At 44.1% G+C, this 18,727-nt stretch overlaps 1 protein-coding gene across 1 annotated transcript in view; it reads right to left on the reverse strand.

Annotated features, from left to right (window-relative positions):
- Positions 1-3,969: 3,969 nt before the first annotated feature.
- LOC126172711 (KAT8 regulatory NSL complex subunit 3) overlaps positions 3,970-18,727 on the reverse strand; it is a 162,561-nt gene continuing 147,803 nt past the window's right edge. Inside the window, exon 15 of the mRNA XM_049920902.1 lies at positions 3,970-5,466. Coding sequence (XP_049776859.1) covers positions 4,478-5,466 — 989 coding nt within the window. The 3' untranslated portion in view covers positions 3,970-4,477. The remainder of the gene's footprint in view (positions 5,467-18,727) is intronic.

Genomic DNA, 18,727 nt, shown 5'->3' on the forward strand with positions numbered 1-18,727 from the left:
ACAAAAACCAGAAAAAAGTGCGGCTTAGATTCAAGTAAATATGGTATTTTCGTATTTTCCCATCTTATTGCCTGGCCCCTTTCCCAGCTTTTCTTTACACTGAGGCCCTATGTGTTCACACTTATTACATTTATAACATCTGGGAGTCCGACAGTCTTGTGCTTTATGTCCACACATCTGACATCACTATGGTAACAGAAATTCTGACATGTCCTACCTTGTTCTGCTCTGGTGGGTGCCTGCACCCATTTTACCATGGTGTTCTTTGGGACTTGGCGCAGTATCTAGCTACATGCCGGATTTTAATACAATTGTAACACTTCACACTAACTGTCTGCTTGTTCTTAACCTTCTAGCACATTCCTATAGAAATTTGATTCTTCTCCTTCATGGAAATCCTAGTGCTTTTGTAGTAGCCACCAGAAAGATCGCGGGAGGCGCACATTGGCACCGCGCGTCATGGACAGTAGTTGCCGCAAGTAGAGTCCCGTCCACCAGAGGGCACGTGAGAATTCGGACGCGCCCTCTGCCGGCGTAACAACAAGAAATTGTGTAGTAACGCTGTTCACGTTACGTCGCACTTCACTTAGCGTAGACCGGGACTGTGTCCTAGGCATGCCCGATGTTGACTGACTGCGCTCAGCCTGTCCTGCCGGAGTTGTTGTTGTTCTTGTTGTTACGCCGGCAGAGGGCGCGTCCGAATTCTCACGTGCCCTCTGGTGGACGGGACTCTACTTGCGGCAACTACCGTCCATGACGCGCCGTGCCAATGTGCGCCTCCCGCGATCTTTCTGGTGGCTACTACAGCTTTCTTCTTGCAGTGCTGTCTCTCAGACTCATACCCTCGCCCCTACTGAGCACAATGGTCGGTATCTGATAATTTGCTGGCACCTGAATAAAACATGCATGTCCAATGCATAAAATAATTCTGCCACACCTTTCAGCTGAGCCTTTTCCATTACCCGAGTTATGGCTTTCCCAAATGATATGGATAGTTCATCTATCCAGTCTTCCCATGAAGCTACCTATTCTTCTGTATATTGTCTGACTTAAAATCAATCATCTGCTTATTCGAATAGTTTTTTTGTATGTTTTTGTATGTCTGGTCAATTATTCACATTACCTGTAACTGTCAGCTCGGTCCTTCCATTTCCCATAATTTTTGACTTCACATATTGAAATAATAGTTCCTTATTCTCACTTTTAACAACACTGAAATCCATCTTCACCTTCTGAATGACCATCTGTAGTTCTCTTGTCACCCTTGAAAGTGTTTGTGATTAATACTAATGCACTACTTGCACTAACACTACGTCTATCACTACTGGAGGACAAAATTCTACATAATTACAATGAACCTTACATTTATTTGTCATGCTGTCTTGCCTGTTCTGATGTCTTGATGTTGTCATTTGCTTTGTCCAACCTGCTGTGCTCTTCTGGTCTTCTGTTTCTTGCTGGGCTTGTCTTCCATTCTCAGGCACTGCTTCTTTTTAAAGCAATAATTCACAAAATTTCTGATAGATCTGCTAGGTTCTCCTGTGTTCCCTGACCTACTTTTTAGATATTAAGAAATCAGATTTTTATCCCACAATCCCAACATCTGGCCCCAAATTTTCTGTTCTGTCCCAGCACAGGTCCAGTCTACCAATATAGAGTTAGTGTGGTCTGCATGGCGCAGTCAAGATGTTGATGAAAGTTTCATTCTGTAGTGAGGGAGGTTTACCTTATTAACCTTCACAGTGGGGTTGAGAGACAGCTCCTTGGCTGCTCAGGGTTGTTTTGTAGGCATAGATAAGGGTACACAATAGGAATGATGATCTGTCAAGGTAGCAAGGTGACACAAATTCTTAATTACTTCTAAATAAGTTTATTCACTGCCAAATATATTTACACATGAGACATCTGACAAACAACCCCATGAACCGTGTGTCACATGAAACATCTTTCATTACCTTTCCACTGGTTAATTGCCCTGCTGTGTGTGTCCTTCAACTAATAGCGTCCTCAACAGTCATATTATTCAAAGGTATCACCCTTTCATCCTTCCAAGAAACAGAGGTATATAGTGTCTTGTTCTTATTATGGCTGAAAGACAGAATCTCAGATATGAAGCACAGGTATCACCCTTTCATCCTTCCAAGAATCAGACCTTACCATGGCTGAAAGACAGAATCGCGGGTAAGTGCAACGAAAAGACTTCTACACATTTTAGCTTTTGACCACAAACCTGCCTTCTGAAGTTGGCCAAAAGCTAAAATGTCTAGAAGTATTTTCATTGCACCTGTCATCGCAGACAGGTGCAATGAAACTACTAGACATTTTAGCTTTTGGCCAACTTCAGAAGGCAGGTTTATGCTCACAAGCTAAAATGTGTAGAAGTCTTTTTGTTGCACTTATCTGCGATTCTGTCTCCTCTATGTGGGGAGTAGAAATCTATTCTTTTCAAATATTATTGTTATTCCATTCTGACCTTTTCACTGTCTTATCACTGTCAGATGCACTTACATGGATGTCTAACTTAAGAGTTACATGCAATTATTGCCATTCACTTTCTCTTCTACTGAATCAGTAGGTGCCTTGGGTTGTTTCACAATTGTAGATAAGACAGACATGTCTGGCTGATCATTGTCTGAGCTGCTTCCACCCACTTCTTGCACTAATCTGCGATGTCTTTACTCTTATTTAAACATGTCAATTACAACGGATGCTGTACAACACAGGACACAAGTATTATGCAGCTACTTGTTCCTACTTAACAACTGAGTACTGGGGGCTACCTAAGTGAGACAAAGGCCAACTTCCTTGTTAGACACTAAACATGAAAGTATATCACACGGTAGTGCATTTGCTGTTTATCTACAGTTGTAGGTCTTTGCTGAATTATTACCATCTTTTAATGGAGCTTCTCTGTCAGTTGCTACTGCAGTTACAACAATAACTTCTTCCCTCCGAGTGTCACTTTCCACTGTCTCAACCTTGACTGCTCGATGATGTCCAACTTGCTCCTGCCAGTGTTACTCTTTTACATGCCTTTTGAAGGCCCTTCTCAATGTGTACAGTGCCTTGTCCCTGGTTTCCATCCAGTACCATCTTGTTTTTCATGGCTTTCAGAATACTCCATCTCTTCATGTCCTTGGTTCGTTTCTTTCTGGTACATTGACTTCCTGGTCAAAATGTTCCTAAGATGAGTGTATAAGCTTATAAATACCTAACTCCCATGGCCTTACAATGTTTACCACAGAACTGCTGCTATTCTCAGTCATAACAATTTCTCTAAATGTTCTGCACACCTGTGTGTTGCGAGAAGAACACACAGATGTGTTTGCCTCCCCTGCTGGGGACTATGACTGAATATTTTCCCTTGCTTGTATGATTGATAATTAAAATATTCTATGGTCATGGCAGTTGGTCAAAATGTGAGGTATAATATTTACGGAAAGCACAAAGCTGTTATTGCAGTCTATTACATCCTCCATCATTAACCAGTGAACATGTTAGACAAAAGCTTCTCTTCAAGTCAATTTGTGTGTAATATTATGGAAAAGTGAACACAAACAGGTAGTATCAAGCATGACTGCTGTTCTAAACACACTAGTTACACGAGTATCATACACTATGACAAGTACATCATCTTTTTGATGTGTGCAGTCCTTGATCAAGTACACAGCTCATCATAATCACAAAACCATGTCTCACTTACCCAGTACCCTAAATGTATCAACTTTCTCTACGTTGCTGCTGCCCACCTTTGCCACCTCTGGAACAAGCTATCCTGCATTGCTCGCATAATTTAATAATCTACTGCAGTTAATGAAATGCCAAAGCACTACCCTTTTGTCATTTTTATAGATATCTTTGGGCGAGGGGGTTAGGAGGTGGTCAGGGGAGAGGAGGAGGGGGAGATAAACAAATTCTGCAATTTCAACAGTAACTGAATTCTTTATTTTTTTTAAAAAAAAAGGATGACATCTTATCAAAGATAGCACCATGACATGTGGACAGAGGAAAAGAGAATAAACTTAAGTTCAAAATCATAACAAAACACTGCAACAAGTGACAATGAAATACTTCATGGAGTAATATAATCAGTTTTCATTTCAACTTGTCTCAATATTAGAATTCTTTCCCATTTGCTCACTTTTTTCTCTCTTTTTCATATCTCCTTCAGTGTGGCATTTTGAGCGACTGTCTGGTAAAACAAACTACAAGATTTCAAAGACTATAGGAAATAAAGCAATGAAGAAAGGAACAAGGGGCAGTTTAATGGTACTGTTTGAATTATGTATGAAAATATCTGCCTATAACCTGAGAAGTACTTGACAAGCAACACAGTGCATTAACTTAATTGTAATAGACTAGATTCTTCCATTACTATATAACATCTTTTTTTTTTGTCTGAACTATTTCAAACAGTGATGAGACTCAAAACGGAAAAAAATGTTGCATTAACTGCAATCTATGACTACCAATATTCTCAGCTATGTATAGGATTAGAAGGGCTGTCACATATTTCATCACTTGACTGATCACTATCTATACGGCTAATTCCTTGTTGCAAGGAATGGATGTCCTTTCCCTGGGCATCCCTTTCCCCTATCTTAAGAGGAGAATTTTTATTGGTTAAAATTATTTTTGTGTACTTGACACCTTGATTCTGGTTTCCAGTTATATGACTGGTTCTATTTGCTGTCTGAAGTACTCTCTGAGCTTTTGGTACATACCTGCGACTACCCCGACCTCTACCTCTGTTACTCCTAATTATGTAAACATTAGGCATGTTCCCAACGGAACTACATGTTTTAGTCTCAAGTGCACCCTCCCTCTCGCTGTCTTCCAATGGGAAAGAAATAGTGTCACCAACAGTAACTTTTTGTTGCAATGATACATCAGAAGTAGTGCAAGAATTCATTGAAACTGCTGCTGTGTCAGCAATGGCTGATTCTGATTTTGGATCCAAAAACAGATTATCTCCATCCTTGGCAAAAATTATAGGTAATTCCAGGATTTTATCAGGTGTTAGAGTATCATCATCATCTCGAGCTTTTGAAGTAACTGTTGGCGGCACTGAAGATTCTTCTCGCTGATGGGTGTTTCTCAATTGTGTAGGTGCCACAGTGTACCCAGGTAACTTTGTTCCAGTGTGGCTTAACTGTTGTTCATTGCTCAACTTTAAAGAAGGCACAGATATTTTAGGTACAACAGCATATGATCTTTGTCGGGGCAGCACAGTAAAAGACTGATTACCAGATACAGGAACTAGCACTTGTTGTCCTCCAACTCTTACACCAGTGTTTGCATTGCTTGTGCTAGCTAGCATGACAACATTGCCTGACGATGTTGTGCCTAGTACATTCTTGGCTGTAGTTGATGTTATACCGCTTGCCCCAGAAGTCAGCACAGTCAGTTTTGACAGGTCCACTACACGACCACTGGATGTGCGAACACGTGTTCCACTACCTTGAGCTAGAAAAAGAAAGAAAAGAAAAATATGATTTACACTAGTAAACATATCTGTGTTACTGGCCTCAATGGCAGTTCTTTACAGAAATACATTTTGGTACAGTTGATACTGAAAGTAGATATGTAAAGTGCATTTGACATTAAATGTGTAAAGTGATAAAAACTATACAATAATTTACCATCTTTCCAATGTGTAAACATTATTAATACAATGTCAACACATAAAAATGAGGAAGTGAAATACAAAAAAATTCAGCTTCTAGCCTGCTATTTTAACTTTTCTTTCAAACACTGCCCACAACACTGTCAAGTCTTCATGTCATTAATTATTGCTTTAAGTAATTAAGGCATGTACAAGTGATCATTCTGACTAATCAAAAATATTTAATCCAACTTTGAATTCAGGAAACAAGCATTAAAATAATCCAATTCCATTCACAGGCCCTGGCGAGTCTATGGGTACCGACTGACTGTAGCGTCATCCTCTGCCCATGGCGTCACTGGATGCAGCATGGAGAGGTGTGGGATCAGCACATACTTCTCCCTTGCATTGTCAGTTTTTGTGACCAGGAGTTGCTGCTGCTCGGTCAACTAGCTCCTCAACTGGCATCATGAGGTCGAGTACACTCCATTCGAGTACTCCCACCAGGTGAAAGCCCCAGCGCTACCAGAAGTCAAAACCAGGTCCTCCACATGGAAGTCAGCCACAGTGACCTTTCAGCTCTGGAGGCTGACAATCCTACAGTAGCATCTTTCTAAATCATTGGACTCTAAAGTTCAAGGTTATGGTTCTAAAAACAAAATCACACAACACCAGAGCTAACATGATGTTAAAGGAAAAATAAAGGTGATGTAATAAACTGAAACATACTTAGGTATGTTTTGGTAGTCAATACTGGTGTATCAAAGCAAGGGGGAAGGCCAGGAGGTGAGTGGGGGTTGGGATGCTGTGAGATTGCAGTTGAAGTGTGTGACTGTTACAACCCTACATGTATAATGTGAAAAATTCTGGCTGAATAGAGTGCAAATAACAGAAAATATTCAAATATATGCAAAACACACAATACAGCAAAGACAAGGTTGTCAAGTGGGAGCAATTAGTGACTACAACTGAAAGAAGAAGGTAGAGCCAAGATGTGGTCTGAGGGCGGGGAGGGGGGGGGGGGGGGGAGGAAGTAAGATAAAATTCTAAAATGAAAGTGAGTGATAGAAAAACATTAAGAAAGTGAGGTTGTCTTCACATTTAGGAAAGAGTTGGAAAAGGTAAGAAAGAGAAAATGATATAGATTTTAAAGGGGATGAAGGTACAACAAAAAGGTGGAGAAGGGTAGGAAAAATGATAATACAATAAATAAGAAACAGTTGTACCTTAGCAGATAACAGGAAGCAATCAGTTACCTCTAGGGGAAATAATTCTGACCTATAATTACTTTGGGAGAGCAGTCAAATTTACTAGAGGCATGAAATAAATATTAAATTACAGTTGTTTCTGCTAAGAAATAAAAATGGCTATTGGGTACTGTATGGCGACAACAGAAATCTTTTCTCAAACTAGTTAAAGGAAGAGGCTTTCAAGAGAAAGACAAAAGAATTTTTATGCAACACTCATTTTTCAGCTGACTGATACAAGACAATTTTTACATGTGGCTGTTTACACAGTGATATTGTTTTTAGCAATGCATTGTCACATATTCTGTAACTATTTCTCATCTTTGACAGTACAATGTAATTGGATAGAAAAAAAATCTACTCACCAGGTGACAGCAGCAGAACACACATGCAAAAAAGGTTTTACTTACGCAAGCTTTCGGAGCCAGTGGCTCCTTCTCCTGGCAGAAGAGATGAGGGAGAAGCAAGAGGGGTGAAGAGAAGAGAATTGGAGAGGTTTAGGAAAAGGGGTAAAGTTTGGAAAAGTCACCCAGAACCCCAAACCAGAGGTTCTGAGCTCTACCCCTTTTCCTAAACCTCTCCAGTTACCTTCTCTTCATCCCTCTTCCTTCCCCTTCGAGTGTTCTGCTGGAAGAAGGAGCCACTGGCTCCTACAGCTTGCATAAGTAGAACCTTTTTTTATAGACGTATTCTCCTAATGCCACTTTCTGAGCCAACTTTTTATCTATCTATTTACATTATATTGTCAAAAATTGATTATTTTCATTGTCATATTTCTCACCTTTGCCACTGTACTTATGCCTCATCATACATTAATTATATTATTTTTCTTCTTCTATTACCATTTATCTTATTTCTTCTCTCATTCTTTTCATTCTTTGCTATATTGCTTCTACCTCTACATGCATATTTGTTTAAAAACAGGCTTCAACTCAACATTGGGCACCGATACACAGACATAAACTGAAAAATCGAGTTCTTACTATATTTTAAACTAGTGCAACTCTTCTGAGGTGGCTCGTATAATACTAGGTCATACAGGATGCAGTAGACACCAGAAAGATCGCGGGAGGCGCACATCGGTATGGCACGTCACGGACGGTAGTTGCCGCAAGTAGTCCCGTCCACCAGAGGGCACGCGAGAATTCGACCGCGACCTCTGCCGGTGGAACAACAACAACAACAACTCAGGCAGCACGGGCCGTGTCCAGTCAGTTCACATCGGGCATGCCTAAGAGACAGTTCCCGGTCTACGCTATGTAAAGTGTGACAGAAAACGTGAACCGTGTTACTACACAATTGGTGACGAGTAGGGTCGTTCTTTCGCATGTTGCGTCGTTGTTCCGGTTTCGCAGCTTATTCACGGCATGGTGGATTTAGTGCGGGTTTTGGTTGAGCAGCAGATGGAGCTCATGACCACCGCGAAACAAGTGCTTCCGGCGTTACTCTCCACGCAGTCTGCTCCAGCACTGTTCCCTCCTCCCTTTCCCCCGTATGACAAGACGGCGGAGGATTGGGACGCATATGAACATCGCCTTCGGCAGCATTTCCAGGCATTTCATGTTGCCGGTGCGGAGGTATGTCGTGCTCTTTTCTTGTCTTGGATATCTCCCTTGCTTTATCAAGTTTTGGGGCAGCTAGCATCGTTGCAGGAACCCTCGTCCTTGTCTTTTGACGCATTGTGTTCATTGCTGTCTTCATATTATCGCCACCGCACGCATGTTGTGGCAGCTAGGGTCGAGTTCTATCAATGCAAGATGCAGTCCCATCAGTCTTACCGGGCGTGGGTCACTACCCTGCACTGTCTTAGTCGCAAGTGTCATTTTGTTACGGAGCAGTCACGAGAGTCGTATGCCCACGTTATGGTGCGCGACGTCATTGTTTGTTTGGCCCCTGATAGGGAGGTCTGGCAACGGGCCCTGCAGTTAGAAGACCCTTCCCTTGAGGAAGTCCTGCCCATTGCTCAATCGTATGAAGTCTCTCACGCCGCAGGTCAACAGCTGTAATCGTGGTGTGACATCGCGGCGCTTCAGGGCGGCGCGGCTGCGTCCGGGGTGGACGACGTGTGAGAGGTACAATCCGGCCATTACGGCCACTCCCGCACGGTGCGTAAATGATCGGTCATAGTGCCCCCAGCGTTGGGCCGTTTGTCGCATATGTAATAAAATAGGACACATTGCTAAAGTTTGTGGCTAAGCCTCAAAAGAATCAAAGGAAGCAGGTACAAAGGACATGGACGTTGACATTCAGGAAGTTTCATCGGGCCAGGCTCCCGATGTATCGGCACACAAACTCTTTATCGAGGTGTCGGTTCGGTAAGCCGATTACAACTGCAAGTAGATACGGGCGCAGCAGTTTCTTTGTTGAATGCACAAACTTACTCCGACATTGGGTCGCCCCCGTTGGCGCCAATTTACCGGTGTCTACGCGGTTATTGTAAACAGTTCATTCCCCTACTGGGTCAATTCACTACCGACTTGACTTACAAATTAGTCACTCGGCCTATTACTTTTATTGTTGTCAGTGATGCGAGCTCCGCTAACCGTTTTGGCTTGGATGCCTTTCACGCTCTCTGTTTTTCTATTGCTGACACCATACAGTTGGTCTTCGAAGACGTTCCCTATCAATCACTGGAATCTTTGATCTCTGACTTTCCGGATATCTTTGAGGAGGGCCTGGGGCGTGTTTCAGACTCTGAAGCTCATTTAATGTTGAAGACGTCAGCTCGCCCACGTTTTCTACGCGCGAGGCAGATCCCCTTGGCTCTCCGCCCTCAGGTAAAAGAAGAGCTAGACCGGCTGACAGCCCTAGGGGTCATTCTTCCCATTTCTTCTAGTGAGTGGGCTTCACCCCTCATTATTGTCAGGAAACCCTCGGGAAAATTACATCTTTGTGGCGATTTCAAGGCCACTATTAATTCCCAATTGGTGGTGGACACCTATCCTTTGCCTCGTGCTGATGAATTGATTTCCGCCATGGCTTTCGGAGGCTTATCATCAGATACCACTTGATGAGGACTCCAAATGGCCGGCGGTCGTCAACACCCCATTTGGCCTTTACCAATACCAATTGTTGGCCTTTGGAATATCCAGTGCCCCGGCAATATTCCAGCGTTATCTTGAGCACGTCACGTCGACAATCCCTCATTGTATTAATTACCTGGACGACAAAATTGTCATAGGCCGCAGCACGAAGGAACATTTGCACAACCTTCGCACCCTCTTTCTCAAATTCAGGTCTGTGGGCTTAGGTTGCAACCTGCGTAAGTCAAACTTCTTACAACCGTCCATTGAGTATGTGGGCTACACCATCTCTCGGCACGGCGTACAGCCGCTAGGAAGTTTGGTCCAAGGTATCGTCGACCTTCCGCGGCCCTTTTCGGTGAAGGAGTTACAAGCTGTTTTAGGCAAGATTGCCTGTTACCACCGGTTCATTCTCATGGCTTCCACCATAGCCCGCCCCCTGTACTGCCTTCTGTGTAAGGGTGTTCCTTTTGATTGGTCGTCTGCATGCGAGTGAGCGTTCACCTTGTTGAAGGGCCTCCTCATGTCAGCGCCTTGTTTAGCTACTTTTGACCCCCATAAGCCATTGGTCCTGGCTACAGATGCTTCGCAGTATGGGGTGGGGGCGGTCCTGGCCCATCGCAACGTGGATGGTTCCGAGCAGCAAAACTCTTAGTCCCGTGCAGGCCCATTACTCCCAGGTGGAAAAAGGGGCTTTGGCCATTGTCTACGCTGTTACCAAGTTTCACCCTTTCTTGTATGGCACGAAGTTTCAGTTAATCACTGACCATAAGCCGTTAATATCGTTATTTGGCCCCGCCTCTCAGATTCCGGATAGGGCAGTCCACAGACTACAGCGCTGGGCCTTGTTCCTCTCTAAGTACCATTATGACATTCATTTTCACCCTACCGGACAGCATGCCAACGCAAACGCTCTTTCCCGTCTTCCGGTGGGCCCTGATCCTAAGTTCGATCGAGAGGAGATTGTGTGTTTTCATTTGGATGTGGCATCCCGCCAAGCGGTTGATGGCGTCCCGATCACTAGCTCTAGAGTCGCAAAGGAAACGGCAGCTAACCCGGTTCTCCGGCAAGTAGTTCACCTCATTCAGCAGGGGTGGTCATCCCAACCTCCAGGCCGGGCCTCGGACCTTCTTTGTAATAATTTTGTTCTACGAGACCGCTTCTCCATCTTGGAAGGAGTTCTCCTTCTGGCTACCGATGATACAGCTCCTCGCATAGTTGTTCCTGCAAGTTTGCGAAGGGAAGTCCTCATGTTACATGAGGGGCACTGGGCTGTTTCCCGTACTAAAACCTTGGCTCGCAGACATGTGTACTGGCGTTGTATTGACAGAGAAATTGAGCACTTGGTGGCCGCCTGTGCGAGCCAACAGGCATCTCCCAGGTCAGCGTTCTCTTCATGGCCACCTGCAATCCAGGCATGGAAATGTGTTTGCATTGATTTTGCGGGCCCGTTTCTCAATGGCTTTTGGCTCATTGTCATTGATGCTTATTCCTGATTCCCATATGTGGTTCGCTGCTCCTCAACCACTTCAGAAGTTGCAATCCAGGCACTAGCAAAAATCTTTTCTGTGGAAGGTCTGCCAGCCACCCTGGTATCGGACAATGGACCTCAGTTTATTTCGCAGACCTTCCAGGACTTTTGTAGGTGCTTCGGTATTCAGCACGTTTGCTCTCCCCCCTCTCATCCACAATCGAATGGGGAAGCCGAGTGCATGGTGCGCACATTTAAGATGCAGATGAAAAAGTATGTGCACGAATTTCCTGCTAGGAGGCGTTGACGTTTTTCCTGACAGCATACCGGACCACACCAATGGGAGAATGCAGCCCCGCAGAGCTCCTCCACTGGCACCAACCTAGGACTCTGCTGCACCTCCTCCAGCCTGGTCCTCGCCAGTCTTCGCAAAACGGAGTACCCGGCTTTCCACCGGGTAAGTCGGTCTGGGCACGTGGGTTTGGTCGCAATCCATGTTGGGTACCGGCGGTGGTCCTGCGCCAAATTGGCCACCGGCTCTATACCTTGCAGGCGGGAGACCGGGAGGTAAGTCGTCACCAAAATCAGGTACGTCCACGTTTGGGCACCCACCTTCCGACCCCTCGGGCACCAGCTTCCCCATTGCTGGCACCCGTGTTGGTTTCTCAGGGGACGCTACCGCCCCTCCCCCCTGGGACTCTGCCGCACTGCGATGGTTCTCAGTCTTGGAAGCCTCCAGTAGCTCCAGCACAGGCATCGCCATCGTTAGAGATGCCCCAGCGAGAGCCATCCCCCCTCGCCAGCCCGGTTTCTCAGGAGGCTGGTTCACCTGTGGTCGTCCCTTCCCCATCGTCCCCGCCACTGGGTCTTGCCCCTCCTGAGGTGGACCAGGATCCGGAGTTCGACGGCTTGTCTCCCGTTCTGTCCCGGGCTCTGGTGGTGGGACGACGGGGGCCTCTTCGTGTGGGTCACTTCCAGCCATATTCGAAGGTTCCGGCTCAAGGGTTGGCAGATCCCCTCGACTCCAGCCTCCCAATGGACGTGGAGGTCATCGCTCCTGCACGATGCTCCACCTTCCGATGCAGTGGATCACAATGGCTTCACCCCCCAAAGGAGGAGGAGTGCAGTAGCCACCAGAAAGATCGCGGGAGGCGCACATCGGCACAGCGTGTCATGGACGGTAGTTGCCGCAAGTAGTCCCGTCCACCAGTGGGCATGCGAGAATTCGGCCGCGACCTCTGCCGGCGGAACAACAACAACAACAACTCAGGCAGCACAGGCCGTGCCCAGTCAGTTCACATTGGGCATGCGTAGGAGACAGTTCCTGGTCTATGCTACGTGAAGTGCGACGGAAAACGTGAACCGTGTTACTATACAGGAATTAAAAAATAAACTTTCCTCCTCAAAGCAGTGTGTTATCTGCTCTACACATATTTTGAGTTTTCACAACACTGATTTTAAAAAAAATTTAAAAAAGAAAATAGAAAAACTGTATATGAATACAGTGTATTGAAGTGGCAATCAACAAATCCTAAGATTCAGTCTGTGCTTTCATTTTTAGCCTCTGCATAAACACACAACATACTGAAACTTCCTGGCAGATTAAAACTGTGTGCCCGACCGAGACTCGAACTGTGAGTACCGGGCGTGAGTCGTGCTTCGGTAGCTCAGATGGTAGAGCACTTGCCCGCGAAAGGCAAAGGTCCTGAGTTCGAGTCTCGGTCGGGCACACAGTTTTAATCTGCCAGGAAGTTTCATATCAGCGCACACTCCGCTGCAGAGTGAAAATCTCATTCTGGAAACATCCCCCAGGCTGTGGCTAAGCCATGTCTCCGCTATATCCTTTCTTTCAGGAGTGCTAGTTCTGCAAGGTTCGCAGGAGAGCTTCTGTAAAGTTAGGAAGGTAGGAGACGAGATACTGGCAGAAGTAAAGCTGTGAGTACCGGGCGTGAGTCGTGCTTCGGTAGCTCAGATGGTAGAGCACTTGCCCGCGAAAGGCAAAGGTCCCGAGTTCGAGTCTCGGTCGGGCACACAGTTTTAATCTGCCAGGAAGTTTCATATCAGCGCACACTCCGCTGCAGAGTGAAAATCTCATTCTGGAAACACAACATACTGTTTTTTGTTTGGCTTCTATCGTAGGTCTTCCTAATTTTTTCCAAAAAATATTTTCTCCATGTCAGCCTCAATGACACTGCTATGCTAATTCTTATTGTGCACTATTTGAATTCTGTCAGACCTCTACAGATAATGCCATAAACAAGTTTTCCAGTTACTTTGTTGCAGGGTATTCAGAGACTAACTATGACAAATAAAACTATTCAAAGTGGCCTTGAACAGAATCAAATTACAGTTCACAACATTTAGACATAAATTTTAGGACAGTATTAGAATCTGGGATATCTATCTCTATATACATATCAGCTACATTATATCTCTATTAAAAAAATTAACTTGGTAAACAAACTGTGTGGCATGTGTGATAAGGGATGCATAGTGCGTAATGTATCAATGAATCACATCGCTTTTGAAAAAAAGTATGGATGCCCACACACTCTGCAGCCAAGGGGCGAATTACGTATGCATATGCACACGAATGTGTGTCAGGTGTGTAAATAACAAAAAGTATACATGTGTGATTAATGTAGTGCAGCTAAACTCTCGAGTCACTGACTATCACCAGGTGATGCTACTAGCTACAGATCTTATTGATCTAATTCTGTAAGATCTTTAAGAGCAACCTGACATGTGAAAATATGTAAACTACTTTGTGTGTTAAATTAATAAATTGGGTAATGTTTATATGTTTTACGTATCATTACTGACAAGAAAACATGTGCAGGCACATGTATTGTGTGTGAGAGAGAGAAAACTTTAGAAATAATTTAGTTGATATAAAGTAATAAGGAAATCACTTATTACACTGGCAGCTCGACAAATATTAAGTACCTTGGAAGGTGTGGTTTATTAATGGGAAGAGACTTTCTTAGAGTCCAAATATGTATTAAAATGTCTGAGGAAGTCAGACAATCTGTATTGGTGCAAAGATATGATAATATGTCTTTAAGATGTGAGATGACAGTGAAGACCCAGTTTGGCATTAAAGACTTCAGATCTGAGCTATATAAATGTGGTTTGGCTGAAGAATAAGTAGCAAAATGAAAACACTCTGACCACACTTCAAGATTATTATTACAAGTGCTTAGTTAAGTAATCATGAAAACTTAATGGAAACAGATGTGAATTTAGTACTTGTGAATCTTCATTGTAAGTCCTGGAAATGCCTCTTGTGCAACTGTGGTAAACAGTGACATAAACTACTTATTTAATCAGTCATTACAGATCCACTCTCTCAAGAATTTTCTATGAAGAACTACAGTAAATCTTATTTGTGTAAAAGGAGCCAAGTTATATTCTTGTCACTAATATAGAACCTTTTTAGTGCATCAAGGGAACTATAACTATGCTGAATCTTTGATGGTAATACAGAAGTTGTTTGGCATAAATTTACAAACTAGTACAGGGAGATGACATAATACAAAAGAAAGGAAGATAAATAATAACTGGAAGAAAAGGTGCTGGAAAGAACAGGTGCTGCTGCTGTTTTTGAAATACAATCTTTCCAACCTCACTGAAATAACAAGCAAATGTGAATGAACTTAACTCTCTAAAATGATGCACAAATGTACCATCATCAACTTTTCATGTCTCACAGTTTACTTTCAAAAGAGTGTTTGTCTGTTTATTATTCATGATAGATCTGATTTAACACTAAGTACACTCATTTTACAAACTGCTACACAAGCTGCTGTAATTTACTGATTATGTCCTGCAGTCAAACATGTGGGCAAGATAAAACAGTGGTATATCATGGAAATAACTGCTTTATGAGGCTTTGTTATCAACAATGAAGTCAACACAACCTCCAATCACTGCTTATAGCCTTAGACTCTTCACAGAACCTCTTCCCTAAATCCCTTTCCTTTCACCCCTACGATATCCTGCACACCCACCTTCTACATGCTCCCCAAAATCCATAAACCCAACAATTCTGGAGGCCCGTTGTGGCTGGTTGATGTGCCCGCAATGAAAGAATTTCAGCCCTCACTGACCAACACCTCCAACCAATTGCCTGTAATCTAGCCTCCCATGTCAAAGAAACCAACCACTTCCTTCACCAACTCTCAACCATCCCCACCCCTTTACCTCATGGATCCCTACTTGTAACTGTTGACATCAGATCCCTATACACCAACATCCCTCATGCCCATGGCCTTACTGCTCCTGAACACTACCTTTCTCAATGTGCTTCAGACTCCAAACCCACTACCTCATTTCTCATACACCTTACTAACTTTATCCTAACCCACAACTATTTCTTCTTTGAAGAAAGGTACACAAAAAAATCTGTGACACAGCCACGGGCATCCACATGGCACCCTCCTATGCCAACCTGTTTATGTGCCATCTAGAGGATATTTTCCTTGCGTCTCAATATGGCAAACACCTAGTGTGGACTCAGGGCCAAGACACCAGATCTTGATTCCCTCAAAATATTAATACCTTCTCTCTCATCCAATTCACCTAGTTCTCCTCAACCCAGTGTGCTGACTTCCTAGACTTTGACCTCCTCCTCTTTGATGGCTCCATTGGCGCACCTCTGTCTACAGTAAACCCACCAAGCACAAACAATACCTGATTTCAGAGTGCGTCCTTCGTCACTGGAACATCTGAACCACACCCTTTGTCAAGGCATTGATTAACCTATCATCATGCTCTGAAATGAGGGACATCCTGCCTGAGATTCTTCCACCCCTCCAAAAGTGGTATTCCATCACCCGTACGACTTCCATAACATCTTAGTTCATCCCTATGCCACTCCCAGTCCCAACCTCTCGCCACAAGGATCATATCACTCTGAAAGACCCATGTGCAAGATCTGCCCAATCCACCCAGCCAGCACTTTCTATTTCAGTCCCGTCACAGGTTTATCCTATCCCATCAGGGGCCGGGCCACCTGTAAAAGCAGCCATGTCATTTACCAGCTCTACTACAATCATTGCACAGCTTTTCATATTGGTATGATTACCAACCAGCCAAACTGTGGCCAAGAGCAAAGTAGACCACCTTGTGGCACAAAATGCAACTGAAAATAACACGCTTGATTTCAATGGCCGCTTCACTACCTGAACCACCTGGATCCCCTCCCCTCCACCGTCACCAGCTTTTCTGAACTGTGCAGGTGGGAATTATCCTTACAACATATTTTATGATCCCATAATTATCCCAGCTTCAACCTACAGTAACATACTATCCCCATTCCCTTCACTCAACAGTTTCCACCCCCTCTACCCTATCACCTGCTCCCCATTATCATCTTCCACCCTCTTTATCTGCCACCCTTTGCCAATGCACTCACCCATCTTTCCCTGCACCTCTCCTTTTTTGCTCAGTTTTCCCTACCTCCCTGTCCCACAATCTCCTGACGCTGCACCTGTTGGCATCTGGTCTAGTCCTGCTCATTCCACCAGACATTGCTCCTCTCTTCCCTCCTTCGTACACAATTGTCCCTTCCCCACTCCCTCCTGATTTTTGTATCCATCCCACGTGATAGTTGCATTCTCCCGAGCTGCCGGAGTTGGCAGTCGTGTGCTTGAGATGTGCTTGCTAGTGTGAATGAAAGGACTTTGTTTCTCTTTTTCCAACAAAGGCTGTGTCCGAAAGCTTATGTGTAAGTGTCTTTTACTTGTGGCTGTCAGCAACTTAGTTTGTCATCTGTACGGTAAGTTGCAATCTATCTTTTCCTACACTGTTAAAATTCCAACCCGGAGTTTCCATTGTTTGATTTAAACATTATTATTAAGTTATATGCTTTTAGTGATTTTTGTGCTGTGTTCGCACTCAATCAGACTTCTCCTAATAATAGGTGGTGTTGGTTATGTGGCAAGCTAATAAAACTGTTTATTACGTTTAAACCCACTAACCACCAACAGCACCTGCATTTGAACAACTGTCACCCTTTCACACAAAAAAAACTGCTCCCATACAGCGTGGCCACTCATGGGCAGTGTATCAGCAGTGATGAGAATTTCCTTGCCCAATATGTTGAAGGTCTCTTGAGGGTCTTCATAGACAGGCACTAAATCCTCAAATCTAGTCCACAAACAGATTTGTCATGCCATATCCTCACACCCTTGAGCGTAGTGTGCAGATAGATTTCCCATGCCGTATCTTCACATGCCTGTAATCTTCCCACTCTCCAAGAATCATCTACAAAGGAGCATCCTCCTCATCAACCAATGCATCCTGGATGGGAGCAAATGAAGCACATAATCTGCCCGGGCTCAGATTATCTATCACCATGCCTGGAAATGAGGGACTTCTTACCCAAGTGGTATTCTGTTGACTACCCAACCCACACAACATGCTGGTCCATCCCTATGCCCCTCCCACTACTTCGCTACAGGGGTCATATCCCCATGGTGGAAACAGGAGCAAAACCTGCTGATTCACCCACCCAGTACTTCCTAATTCACTCCTGTCACAGGCTTGTCCTATCCCATCACAGGTTCTGTCATCTGTGAAAGCAGCCGTGTCATATACCAACTCTGCTGCAATTACTGCTTACAATTTTATGTCGGTGTGACAACCAATCAGCTGTCTACCAGAATGAATGGCTAGTGCCAAACCATGGCTAAGAATGAAGTTGACCACTCAGTGGCACAATATGCTTCCACGCGCAACATGCTGCTTCACAACGTGTGCCATGTTTATTCCTTCCTCCAGCACCAGCTTTCATGAATTATGCAAATGAGAGTTACCCTTTTAACATGGCCTCAGTTTCCACTAACCCCTGTCCCCACACCCTCTACCCAACAGTTTCTCTTCCTTCATCCTGTCAGCCTCTCCCAATTCACACCTCCACATCATCTTCATAGTACACTGTGCCTTACAAACTCAGATATCTGTATATCACATGCCTAGCCCATGCACCTAGCACCCTCCCTTCCCACATCCCTACCTAGCACACTTGCTGCCCCCTCCAAATTGCTATGTACCCATCCCTAAACCCTCTTCCTGCTTATCTCACCTTTCTTCCACTACCCACTGTCATTGTTCTTGTATATTGGTATTCTTGAAATGAACTTCCCCAGTCTTTACCCTTGAAAATAATAACTAAAAATTGTAATTACTTAAATGTTGTTTCAAAATTGTTGGGATAATTCTAATTATAACAAAAAACATTGAGCCTAATGCATTGGTACATGGCTGGAGCCAGTATTACTTCACCACACACCTAAGTTAAATATTTAAATAATTTAATTTATTAATAGCCACTAGTATGAACGGCATGATGTCTAGCCTTAACATAACCTCCTAACCA

Source organism: Schistocerca cancellata, chromosome 1, assembly GCF_023864275.1.
Source record: "Schistocerca cancellata isolate TAMUIC-IGC-003103 chromosome 1, iqSchCanc2.1, whole genome shotgun sequence".
NCBI lineage: Eukaryota > Metazoa > Arthropoda > Insecta > Orthoptera > Acrididae > Schistocerca > Schistocerca cancellata.